Genomic DNA, 13277 nt, shown 5'->3' with positions numbered 1-13277 from the left:
GACGTGCAAGGTGCGAAAGCTTGACAGGCCTAGCAATGGTAACTATGGAGGGCCGGACTTCTGGAAGGGTCAATTAGATTGCCATTTTTATGTTATATTGAGGCCTGTCCCAAGTTGTTGTTCTTGCATTACTTTCACAGGACCGGCTAAATGCCAGAAAGATCCATGAAGCAAATGGACTTCCTTTTTTTGAGGTCTTTGTTGATGCCCCTCTGGATGTTTGTGAGCAAAGAGATGTAAAGGGCCTCTACAAAAAAGCCAGAGCTGGGGAAATCAAAGGTAATTGTTATTTAATTAATTGTTATTAGTAAGACCATCTTGTTCATATTTTGTCTAGCTGTAGCATTACATTAACTCATTGGCTGCCAGCCATTTTCAGTGCAGAGCGCTCCATGCTGCCAGACGGTTTACAGCATTTTGACTGTTTTTCCAAGATCCACCGAACGGTGAGCTTTATGACTATGTAAACACCGAAGGTACCAAATGAAAGAGTAGACTCTCTTCTTTCTATCGTTTTCCGTTCTTTAGTAATCGTCAGTAGAACATGGGTTAGTTTTGCTAAAAACACCTGTTTTTGACCAAAAAACGAAGAAAACGATCTTTTTGTGAAAATCAACTTTTTAAAGGAGTCATAGAACGCATTTTTTGACCATTACAAATTGATCTTTGAGCCTAAATAATGTCATATGTAAATTTGTGGGGCTGAAAACGCCCCAGGAGCACTGCTAGATCGCCTAATACAAGGTCATAAATAAGCCTTGCAATGAAACAGTTTGTTTTTCCCGCCCACTCAGCAAGTTCATGAATATTCAAATGAGATGCGCGCTGATTGGTCTATTGGCCGATATGTCATGAAAGTTGATTGGCTCAATCCACCGGTCTGAAGCTAGAGCAAAGTGAAACTACGTTTACTGCTGGTAAATAAAGCCAAAGTCTTTGATAAAGCTATCAACAATGGATTTAAATAAGGAATACAGCCGTACATGTATAAACCGAGTCAGAAGAAGGTTCTGACGAAGATGAAGTGCAGCAGATTCCCCAACAGAATGAATGTGTTAGATTGGTAAGTTTTATCAGTACATTTCTTAGTATAGTAACTCTCCAAAGTTAGCTGTAATAACGCTAGCATTACAACGTCTCTGCCATAGACCACATATCTAGATACTAGCATCGTAAGAGCAGTTTAACAAGAATTATTAATCGAGGGTATGCAAATGAGAGGGGCCGAGGGGTGTATCTAAAGGGGGATGGGCGCCTATTACGTGTTATCTGAGCTCTGTTCAGATTGGAGCATTTCAACACGGCTGTTTCTATTTCCCAATTTGCATACGAAAGCAGGCGGGGGACGCGGTAAAGTCTTTGGTGTTGTCCTTTGGACACTGCTCGCAGCCTAAATTCAACAGTAACAAGGTGAATGTGGTTTTGAATTCTAGGACTCCTTTAACATTAGCCTTTCAGTAGTATGTCAACCACGATTGCACTGTTATCTCGTCAGTCTCTTCAAGGTTGCTAGGGACTCTGATGGACTCTGATGAACAGGACAGGTTCTCATCAAATTAGCCAATGAGGGGCAGGAAAGCATAGCAACCGTTTCCATGAAAGAAAACAAATGTACTTCACGAGTGGCAGAAACTTGGTTGCTAACTACATATTAGCAGAGAGTATTAACGTGGGGTAATGAAGGATCTTTGATATTAGTGGTGGATTGTACGTGGCCATACAAATAGCTGCAACTTCATATGTGCACTTTTAATCAACAGTGACCACGTGTATGTCAAAACATGAGATACTAACGTTCATTGTTAATCTCGTTCGTGAATCAGCATTTCTTCTCGTTCGTAGCTCACTTGCAGCAGGCAAGGTGCAGGCAGGTCTCTCGTTCAGTCAGTCACTCGTGCTTGCCTTTGTTGGCTGTAGCCTACAGCAGAGGCTTTTATGGCTCTGTAGCCTAAATGAGGACTTGAAACCGTTTTATTAATATAATCGTTCTGCCAAGCCTTTAAATAAACATGCTTGTCGGAATATTGGATTGTTTCTTTATGAATTAACATGTTTTTTAAATAATAGCTGATCTAGCCATAGTCTAGCCTACTCTATCCAGCCAACCTTCAATATGTCAATTTAATGTCAAGGTGAATACAACAGTGCTCGGCTGTTGTGTTGTCAAAGAGTACACATAATAATGAAGTTGCAGCTAATGTATTTGGCCTTTAACTGCTGACCGTTTGCACGATCGTTTGTGAACGAGGAGCTGACTGTGCATTCCATGATTCACCGCTGAATTACGTTATACCGGAAATACAACTGAACAAACGTAAGAACGAACTATAAGAATGAATCATCTTGGCAAACTGAACGACGCAAACTGTGTCATGACCGCAAACGATAAAATCCATCACTAGTCCACGGTAGCTCAACAGGTTAGCTTAGCGGTTAGTTAGCGAGACAGTCTAGTGCTTCAGATTATATTCAGTGGTTTATCTAGCCCAAGTATGTTCAGGAAGCATACACCCAACAATCCGTTTTAATGCTTTTATGTTGACAACAAGTCATGTTGTACAGAAACACGATAGTACTTCATATCAGTGTGCTAGCGATTTAGTTGCTATGTGTTTTCAATAGGTTATAATGGGCAACAACAAGCTAACTCTACCGTTAGAGAGCTTACGTTAACCTACAATGATCTGTGTGTCCTGAACACATTTATGTTGCATATAAACAATAAACCGTATCAAAAATAGGCATTAAAAGTGGTCAAGAAACCTTTATTCACATTTAATATTTCCAGTTACGACCCCGGAGCTGCCGCCATTGTTTTCAGATTTTTTTTTTGTTACTCCCGCCTCTGTGTACAACACAGGCTTCTGATTTGCTCTGAGCGGTTCAAATTTGCATAAAGTTGGGAGATTGCCAACTTTGATTTGCCCCATGAGGCGAATTCGCTTCATTTCGCCCTACCGGAGCGAATTTCGCTTCCCCTATTCATTTACAATGGGAGCGAGGCGAAATTTAACTTGTGTGGAAACCCACCGTTAAAACGAAGTGGAAGATGAAATGAACGAGGTGGAAGATGAAATGAACGAGGTGGCAGAAATCGCTGGAAAACGGCAACTTCTGGCACCCTGGGCAGGTAATGTACGCAGGCAAGAATCAAATGTCCAGGCTTAGATTCCATTTTTGTGGCTGGTTTATTAATTCCAGCAGAGCAAACATTTCACAGCATCTCTCTCGCGCTGGTAAAAAACCATGTGCCCACCACCCAGGTGCAATACAGGCCTCCTCCTACTTCCTAGCTATATTACGCACACACCTTTACCTGTGCTCACTACTGCCCCCAGGTGTCTAAACCAAAATAATGATTAGACTAAGCACGATAAACTAAACATAAATCAAAACAATTAACTAAACAAATAACTAGCAAAATAATATTACCAAAATATATTTCTAATGTGAGCAAATCATAATAATAACAATAATAATAATAATAAACAAATTAATTAACAAATTACCACCACTAAAGTAAACTAAATGTACTGTAGCTCTAACACTACTTTTAGGCTTAAAAAGCTTCGTGAATAGACCTCTGAAGTTCGCCTACAAAACAGATCCAAAACTTGCCTATGGCAAGTTGCATTGTAAGTTAGCTCTAGGGTAGCAAAGATCAAAGTGTGCCGTGTTCACCTACATAAGATCACAGTGGACAAAACTGTGTAGCGAAAAACGTCTGCATTTCCAATGTCACACATCCCCGCGAGAGTTAAACAGGTGCGATAATTGAAAATCCCTATGTTATTTTCTCATAGAAAAAATCTCAAGATACGGGATCTCCTTATTTGGGCAAAGATGGTGGAATTTTTTTTGGCAAACTTCAGAGGTCTATTACTTTTAGTGAAAAAAATAAGGAGTCCTAAAGTTAAGAGTGACACGCCCATTATTTTTAGGAGTTTCTCTTGGGGCGTATTCACACCAGGAAGGTCCGTTAGTTCACTTATTTGGTCCGGACCAATTTTTTTTTCTTTTTTTCTTTTTTAGTGCGGTTCGCTTTCACACCGTGATTAATTGCAACCGGACCATAATTTATAAACAAAAGCACATGTGCTCAGGTCGTTCAACCATTGGCTGGTAAACGTGTAGGTGGGGTGAAGAATAGGAAGCCAAAGTCAAAGTTGGCCCACGTAAATACTATGTTTGCGTACTGTACTCGTTATTACTAGCAATATAGTTTATACAGTTACAGCTTGAGCGTCAAGCTGTAACTGTAGTAGAAGTGTAGTAGAAGTGCTTGAGCGTCAAGACCGTTTGATGCAAGTTTAACAATATCATGCTCGTAATTTTGCAACAACGAAGACGTGCAACAAAACAGCTGAGAAGAGCTCTCATGTGTGTCCAACATGCTAACAGCAGGCCTACGGAAGACGGAATGGGTAGGAGATGCAAAATCAAATTATTGTTGGCAAAAAAGCGTTAGCCCACTGCTGCTTACAGCTGTTGTGCGTCACGGAGCTATCCTACATTTCCCATAATGCGCAAAAACTACGGGAGCTCGTCAAATCCAAAAAAGGTAGATTTCTGTAACTGGGTCGGATCGAGGTCGGTCTGCTTTCACACCATAAACGAACCGCACCAGGGTTCGATAGGAACCGCTCCGAGACCACCTCCTCAGCTGGGTCTCGGTCCGCTTGTTTGGTCCGCACTAGAGTTCGAGTGATTGTATTCACACCAGTCAAAAAGGTCCGAACCAAGCAAGAAACGAACTTGAGTTTGTTTTAATCGAACTAAACAAGGCAGGTGTGAATACCCCCTTAAATTCACCAGTTAGGAGCTACTTTTAGCCTTAAAATTCTTAGTTGCTGTGTGTATACCAGGGTTCATACGTTTTTAAAAAACCTGGAAACAGGGTTCATACGTTTTTAAAAAACCTGGAAAAGTAATGGAATTTGAAAATGGCAATTTCCAGGCCTGGAAAGGTTTTGGAAAACAAAAAAACACCCCAAAAGTTTTGGAAAAGTCATGGAAGTTTGCTTCATCCAATTCAACTCAGAAACATATCTCATTTGGGCAGGTCATGTCTCACACTTGCGTCACAACCGATTGGCAAATTTTTATGTTTTGAGAGCATTCCTTCTAGGTTACCATCCTGTTATCTCACGCGTCATATCTATTATTAATGTAGCACTAGTTGATGTGAGGTTTTGAGAAATAGAAGGTCATGGAAATTTGTGAAAAAATCATGGGAAAGTCATGGAAAAGTCATGGAAATTCTCTGGTGGAAATGTGTCTGAACCTGGTATACTGTACTAGATAAACAAACTCTTCACCTTATTTAACTACTGATTAAATTTCAGTTGTGCTTATCTGATTTTATGCATTAGTAGTAGGGCTGTTGAACGAATTTCAGAAATTGAGTAAGGGATAATGGACAACACGCCGTTCGATTACACAAAGTTAATGCACGTTCTAGATGGTAAAACCACCCGACGCGAAGCGGATTGCTGTTCCATCTAGAAAAGTGCATTAACACTAGAAGCGCCAAGCGCCGGTCATTTGACCGCTGACGCGTATTACTAGAAGCGCCGTGTAGGTTTGACCTAGATATACCTAGAACTGCCGGGCTGCGGTCTTTTGACAAAAAAAAAAAAATCTTTTCACTCGCTTAAATTCCAGGACCCTACGTTCACGACTTTTCCTAAATACGCGTGTTTTGTCACCCAGAATTTTTACATGATCAAAAGCACACCGGTACAAGCTAGTTTAGAGCTATTTTGCGCTCACTTATGTGACAACACTATGTTGTCTCACGTTCGGCCATGTTTGTCCAGGCTGCTATTCTCTTTTCTCAGAGCAGATGTCGCAAGGGTTTCCTGTCAGTTGGGCATTAGAATAATATTTGACCATAAAACATAGTTTATATATGTGCAATATGTATTATATATGTGATTTATTTTATAATTATAATTATATAACTATTTTTCATTTACATGGCATAGTCTATGGAGGCGATTTACAGTGGTAAAATGCGAGTTTGTTTTGAAAACGTTGCGACGTTGTTCTATTAGGCAGACCTTCATGTGTAAAAAATATTTTCAGTTGAAATTCGTCGTAGCCTATTTATGTACGTAGGGCGCGTATGCCTACGTACATTCATAGTTGTATATCTTATCTTCTATTTGTAGGCTATCTTTTAAAGCTCAGACTAATGTATAAGCATTTTCTTACATATTTGCTGGACTGACTGAGTTACGTCGCGTCAAAGAGCTATACTATTTCCAATTCCAAAGTATGCATCACGCCAAGTGGCGCAGCGTTAACTTCCTTGATTCCCACGCCGGGGGCCGGGGTTCACAACTCGGCAGGAGCGAAATGTTGAATATTGACTGAAATCACTGACCGTTTTTCAACGTCGACGAACAATTATTATTTGTTAATGGTTTTTAATAACAAACTATCTGAAATTAACGGATGAATCACAATACTGTTTACCATTAACGAAAAATAATTTCGCCAGCCAATAATTTTCTAAGCCAAATTGAGCCGCCATCTGACAAACTTTGGCTAAGCTAGTTAGACTTTTTGCATCTAAAAAAGAATTATATCATAGAGACACACGCGAAAAATAAACGATAGCCTATAAACGATTCCCACTGGATACACCACATCAGCATTGTGCTCGTTGCTACGATATGTGCTGTAGACATGAAGTGGCAACTAAAGTCATTATCAGCCATGAAAACTTTGGCGGCTGCAGCAGCATTTACAGTGGGTACGGGTTGAGAATGCACCTTCTCCCGCGGGACTCCCGAAGAGATCCCGCAGGCCGTCAAGCCGATTTTTTTCGAGGCTAAGGCAATGTACCCAAACAACCACCAGGTGGCAGAAAGTTTCATCCCGCATTTCAAAATGATGAAGACCGCATATCCGTCAATAGTCGACTCCTTAATCTCATTTAATCATTACAATGAAGGTGATGACTGGCAAAATTATTCAAACGACGTTTCAATGAACCATTGTTGAAATTAATGAAAATGGTTATAGAAAATCGCCTACAGCCTAACGCCGACACAGCTGATTCTTTGATTGATTCTAAGCTGTTTTGATGTAGGGGATGGGTAAACTGGCGCGCTACAAACATGCTACCAATCAAATGTAATATTAGTAGGACTAGCCTACTTAGACACTTTAGTCATAGGCAACGTTGCCATGTTAATTTGGGCTAGAAGTGCTTGCTTGTGGTGGCGCTCCTGTCCGCTGCTTCTCCCGAATTGTGAGGCAAATTTGTCAGCAATCAGCTTAAATGTCAAATCATATTTATTTCTCTTTGTCGCCATGGTATTGGGGGAAACGCGGAGAAACGAGATGGTCAGTCCTCGTATTTTTTCTTCGCGTTTTGTTATAAGAAATATATAAGTAATGTAATGGTCAATTTGCTGCGCAATTGACCAAGCAACCGCGGACCGACAGAAAAAGAAAGCAAACATTGCTGCGGAAATGCTTGCTAATTTGATGTGTTTAAACGTAGAGCCATACAATTAGGTGTGTCTGTTATTATGATAATTTTCGAGCATAACTGGTTTAGGGATGTTAACCGGTGACTGTTTGACCGATGGTTGACCGTATCCACATTAGCCGATCAAAGTTGTCGCTAGTCGGTTAAAAAAAATAAATAAACGATCTCTAAATTAGGCTATTATTATAGACAGTGGACTAAACGCTACTACAGCTAGCCATCTCATTCCAAGGTCTTTTTTGCGTGAAGTTAACAAATTATCCCTCACACTCAATTTGTAATAACTCGCCTGCTTGTAGGCTACTTAATAAACCAATAAAAACATTCGCACGCATGCCTTGGCCGGTGCGTCTTTTGCAATCTGGAGGTGCCCGTTTTATCCATTGGTTTTTATCGTGTTGCAGCAACTTTCCGCATAAGATAGATTAGATTAGATTTGGAAACACATTACATCTACATTTCAGGAAGGGTCAGCAATGGTAACAGATAAGGTAATGATGATCATCTTTCTTTATTATTGTTAGTAGGCCTACTTCCTCAAACTATAGCGGCGTCTCCTCGGAGCTGTCATTTTCTTAAGTGAGCCGCGGCAATTTCAGTTTCAAATGAGCTTCTAACGCTAGACAAACGCCTTTATTTGCAACGCGATCACCTTGTACCCAAACCATTTCGAAACGAAGGAGCCATTTGTCCTCCACTTATTTACAAGCTCCTTGGTTTGCGGGACTCATGTTTCGCGCTCTAGGGGATTTTAAAAACAGTGACGTGAGTGAAAGTGCGGCGCCGCCGCCGGGGCTGTGTGTGTGAGCGGGGGACAGAGAGATGCGACAGAGTTGCAAAACTGCGTGGCTGTTATTTCAAATAGCGTAGAATATTTTAACGAATCGGTTAACCGGTTTCAACCGGCTAATGAGGCTCGGTGGTCGGTCAAGAAAATTAGTAGTTTTCGCCATCCCTAAACTGGTTGTCCATAGCTCAGTGACAGGTGTTAATAGCCTTGCCATAAGCACTGCTGCAGGTGCTTCTTTTATTATGCGGTTAGAGCATAAGCGCTTACTCATATAGACTATAACTCAGGGACAGGTGCAAAACCACCAACTGGGATGGATCGAAGGGCAAGCAAGCACTGCCACACAACGTGAAGGCCTTTGTGTTGTCAACACTAAGCAGAAAGTTTCCTACGATGGGGAGAAGTGGCCGCAAGGACTGCATCGATAAGATCAACGAATAGCCTACAGTAATGTTTTTACAACCCAGCTGGTATCCGCTGTTCATTCCGACATATCCCCACTCGGCGGTAGGCCTAGGCCTATTTAACTTTTTTTTTTTTTTTCAAACAACGTGCCATTCCGACATGAGGTCATTAATAGGCTATTAATGTCATAACTATTAGGCTAATATTAGGCTTACTATGCATGGCTGTAGGCAGCTATGAGGACACTGAGATCTGGACCTCATCGGTTTTGAGAGCTGGAAATACATGTGTTTGCTAAATATCGGTTGTTGTGCATGTTGCGTTCGCGACTCGGGGAAGTGAAAGCAGTTCTGTAAAGACATTGCAAGTTTTCATGGCGATCATCTGCGCCGCGCCGCGCAGCTGTAGCTGATTGTGAAAGCCGATTGGAAATACATAAGTTTAGAGCGAACGTTTCAACTATGTTCGCCATGGTAGACAAAAACACTCAAATAAAACAATAGCCTAACAAATAACTGCATGCGTAATGGACACGGCTCTATATCCTAAATAATTTTCGAGGTTCGCCATTTGGTAATATGACATATCCTTACTGACAATATTTGGATTGGACAATTTAGATTGAGCACAACTAAAGTTGCACGAAGGCAAAATACAGTCCTAAAAGCCTATTCTATATAGCCTGGCCAATATTGTAGATGTGCAAAAGCAGCATTTGCGTGCGTGCTTGCCGGTGAGGTGTAGCCTACAAAAATGAGCATAACATCTGATTATTAAAGTATGGCTATAGGATATAGGCTAGAGAAGAGTTGGTTTAAAATTCAAGTGTAGTAAAAAAGTTTGTGCACATCCCCGGTCAAGGTGCAGAACAAGAGTAGGCTAAATCATAAAAAATGGAAAAAGGTTCGCACACTTGAAATCCTTCTTTTTTTATTTGATTTGATTTTCTTTATCACAAAGGAATGACGTTTCGACCGTGTGGTCTTCTTCAGATTAAAATTCAAGTACGTGCGCTATTTAACCCCTCGAGACCGACTGCAGTCTGCTGACACAGCCAGACGACTCTCCCAACCCATTCATTCGTTTTGGCCGATATAACCCATTCATTCGTTTTGTGCGTATAGATTCCTGCATGCTGCATTACCGTGACCCTTAGCCTACCTTGTGGATGATTTTTTTCTCATTGGAATACAGCAGGACAGAATGCCTTTTATCTAACAAACGCAAAAGCTGAGATTGTTGGAAGGACTAGGCTACTCAACAAACTTGTTTTTCGTTTCTGGGAGATCTCGTTATCGTTTTGGATTGTCGGATTTTTATACTTATTGTTTGGACTTATGGACAATGAACTTTGAGGGGTGGTTGTTAGTGCTTTACAAAGCTTTGTGTTAATAAGTGTCGGTCCTCCTATCCTTCAGCTCACTGCGCGATGCAGTTGCGCATAGTGGCCAGCCACGAAGTCATTAACTGTTTACGACACAATACATGATATTTGTGTTTTTCGTTTCTTAGATTTAATGCATGTTTGACATGTAAACAGGCCTTCAGTCCGTTAACTTAAGGCCTTCTTTTGCATGGGGTAATAACCTAGGCTATTATGTGCGTAGTGGCTGCATACTCTTGATTATAATAAGAGGCAAATTGTTACAGGACAACTTAAACTGACTTCCCCAATGCTTCCCCGCAGCACATTACATTTTAATATAGGCTAATATAGGATGAACAAAGTCTATGGACTTGCTATATTAAATCAAGTAGCCTAATAATTCTATGTGCCACGTCTTTTCACGATTTCGCAAGTGATGTAGTAGGCTACGTTTAAACATCGACAAACGTCTGTGAGACTACCCATTTCATGAAGAGCAATTGTCTTGTGCGATCATTCCCCCTCCCCCAGACTTGTCTAACCAGTTCACTAGACATTATAGCCTACCTATATGCGGCATTGAGGACGATTGCCTCCCTTCCCCCTCTCTCTCGACAGCCACTTCCTGACACTAGGGCTCGGGATCAAGACATCAAAACTTCGCGGGCACAGCCACATTGGCAGCTTCACTCCTTAGTTTACTATGGATTACTATGGATTTACTCCCGCCTTTTAGTGTGTTCCTGTTACTTAGTTTTTGCCTTCTTGGTAGTATGTTGCTGTGTAGTGGGGTGTAACAGTGCAACCCACGATCGCAAGAGGAAAAGAATAAATCGCTACTATATTTCTGCTTCTTGTCTTGTGCATCTGAATGAATGGATATTACGTTCAGTGCGCTACCAAATGGCGGCGATATTCCTAGAATGCAAGGCGTGTGCCCGAGCCCTATTATGTAAATGTAAAAAATGTGTGTGTGTGTGTGTGTGTGTGTGTGTGTGTGTGTGTGTGTGCGCGCTGAACCACGAATTCACATATTAACTTTTCTTTTCAGCAGACATCGCAATCATAAAAAAATCGCAAAACGTTTTAATAAAATAATGCCTCTTGTCTTAATGGGTTCCGGAGATTCATAGAGTAAGTTTTGAACCCCGGTCGCTGACGTATGATTAAGATGCCTCATCCAGTTACGCCACAGTTCGAGTGTCAACCTCTTCGCACTTAGCCAAGAAATATAAAGGATTCAGTCAGTAGAGTTCATTTATTCGCGGCATGCACTTGAAACGCCGATCAAAAGTTCTGACATGTTAAACTGACGTTAGTCATTAATTCACCACATGATAAAATGCTGTTATATTGACGCACAGTAGCCCACGGTAGTCTATGTCTATCTCTGAATCAACATGAACATGCATAACGAGATCCATATATTCTAAGTTGCTAGAAACTTCTTTTGCGGAGCTAGGCCTACTGGTCGATGGTTACAATGAATCACCCTCACTGCCCTATATCTGACCATTCATTGTTAATGTTACAAAATGCGCGATCTTCTCCATGCATGTAGCCTACGGTTATAAGTAAAGTGACATGATAGGCATGTAGGCCTATTAAAGATATTTCTGTTAAATACATTTTATTTTCAGTTGTCAAAAGTGGTGGGGACAAAATCTGTGATAAAGTGCTGGGTAAGCTACCCAGCGTCGCCGGTTAAAATGAACATGCCTCCGTTTTAAAATAGCCTAATAGGCCTACACATTTCTAAGTATTCCTAGCATAAATGTAGACTAAATGTCCATCTTGTCCATCTCTTTCGTCTTCGCCTTGACAATAATAGCCTATTCACGGAAATGCGGGCTTGTAACCGTAATGAATTAATGAATTAATCTAAGGTTGCCTATCGAGTCTTTCAGGTTGAATTGAAGGCTTCTAAAACCATTTACATTAATTTCAACAATGGTTTATTGAAACGTCGTTTGATTATAATTTCGCCAGTCATCACCTTCATTTTAATGATTAAATTAGACGGATTAAATGAGACGGATATGCAGAGCATTTCTCTCCCTCTCCATTGACCAAAACGTTGCTCTGGCATCTCTGCTGGACTGACTGAGTTATAGGCTACGTCGAGTGAGAGAGCCAGCTGTGAGGTAGCCTACGCTGTAAAACATTCGAAAACTCTGAAACTGCAATCTGACATGCCGAGCGTGATGTCTCTTTTCTCTGCTTGTCACCAGCGCGGTGTCTTCGGGTTTTTCCGTGTTTTCCGGTATGAGCCGAACCTTCATTTTATTAGGGCGGTCTTATGTTGCCCCCTTGCGGTTGCACTTTTAATTAAAGTCCCGATGCTTCGGGAGTCCCGATGTGCGGGAAAGAAAGGAGCATTCTCAACCCGTACCATCTGTAGGTTTTGGCTGAGCCAGCTAGCCAGCCACTACAGATGGTACGGGTTGAGAATGCTCCTTTCATTCCCGCACATCGGGACTCCCGAAGCATCGGGAAAACTGCAACCGCAAGGGGGCAACATAGACCGCCCGAGTTTTCGAATGTTTACAGCCTACCTCACAGCTCTCTCACTCGACGTAGCCTATAACTCAGTCAGTCCAGCAGAGATGCCAGAGCAACGTTTTGGTCAACGGAGAGGGAGAGAAATGCTCCGCATATCCGTCTCATTTAATCATTAAAATGAAAGTGATTGGCGAAATTAATCAAACGACGTTTCAATAAACCATTGTTGAAATGAAAGAAAATTGTTTTAGAAACCTATAGGCCTATCAGAAGGACTATTTCCTTCAATTCAACCTGAAATAGGCTACTCGAAAGGCAACCTTAGATTAATTCATGAATTCATTACGGTTACAAGACCGCATTTCCGTGAATAGGCTATTATTGTCAACGTCAAGGCAAAGACGAAAGAGATGGACAAGATGGACATTTTGGCAACATTTACATGCTAGGAATACTTAGAAATGTGTAAGCTATTTTAAAACGGAGGCTTGTTCATTTTAACCGACGACGTTTCAAGTAGGCCTACATTTGCCGAATAAAGCCTTTTGAAGTTCACATCCAGCTGTGGCGCAAGTGGTTGATGCATAGGTATCGTATGCCAGCGACCGGGGTTCGAAACCTAGTCGAAGAACCTCTCCGGAACCCATCAAAAGAAAATGCATCGATTTATTAAAAGAAACGAAAGACTTCCTGTTTTGAGATTCTTTTTA

At 41.2% G+C, this 13277-nt stretch overlaps 1 protein-coding gene across 2 annotated transcripts in view; it reads left to right on the top strand.

Annotated features, from left to right (window-relative positions):
- Positions 1-13277, top strand: part of papss1 (3'-phosphoadenosine 5'-phosphosulfate synthase 1) — a 79375-nt gene that overhangs the window by 7016 nt on the left and 59082 nt on the right. For both annotated transcript variants that reach the window (XM_062533278.1, XM_062533279.1), the window contains exon 4: positions 141-279. In XM_062533278.1, the coding sequence (XP_062389262.1) occupies positions 141-279 (139 nt within the window). The remainder of the gene's footprint in view (positions 1-140; positions 280-13277) is intronic.

The sequence above is a fragment of the Sardina pilchardus genome, chromosome 3 (assembly GCF_963854185.1).
Source record: "Sardina pilchardus chromosome 3, fSarPil1.1, whole genome shotgun sequence".
NCBI lineage: Eukaryota > Metazoa > Chordata > Actinopteri > Clupeiformes > Clupeidae > Sardina > Sardina pilchardus.
Note: the sequence above shows the minus strand (reverse complement) of the source record. Positions and strands in the feature narration are given on the sequence as shown.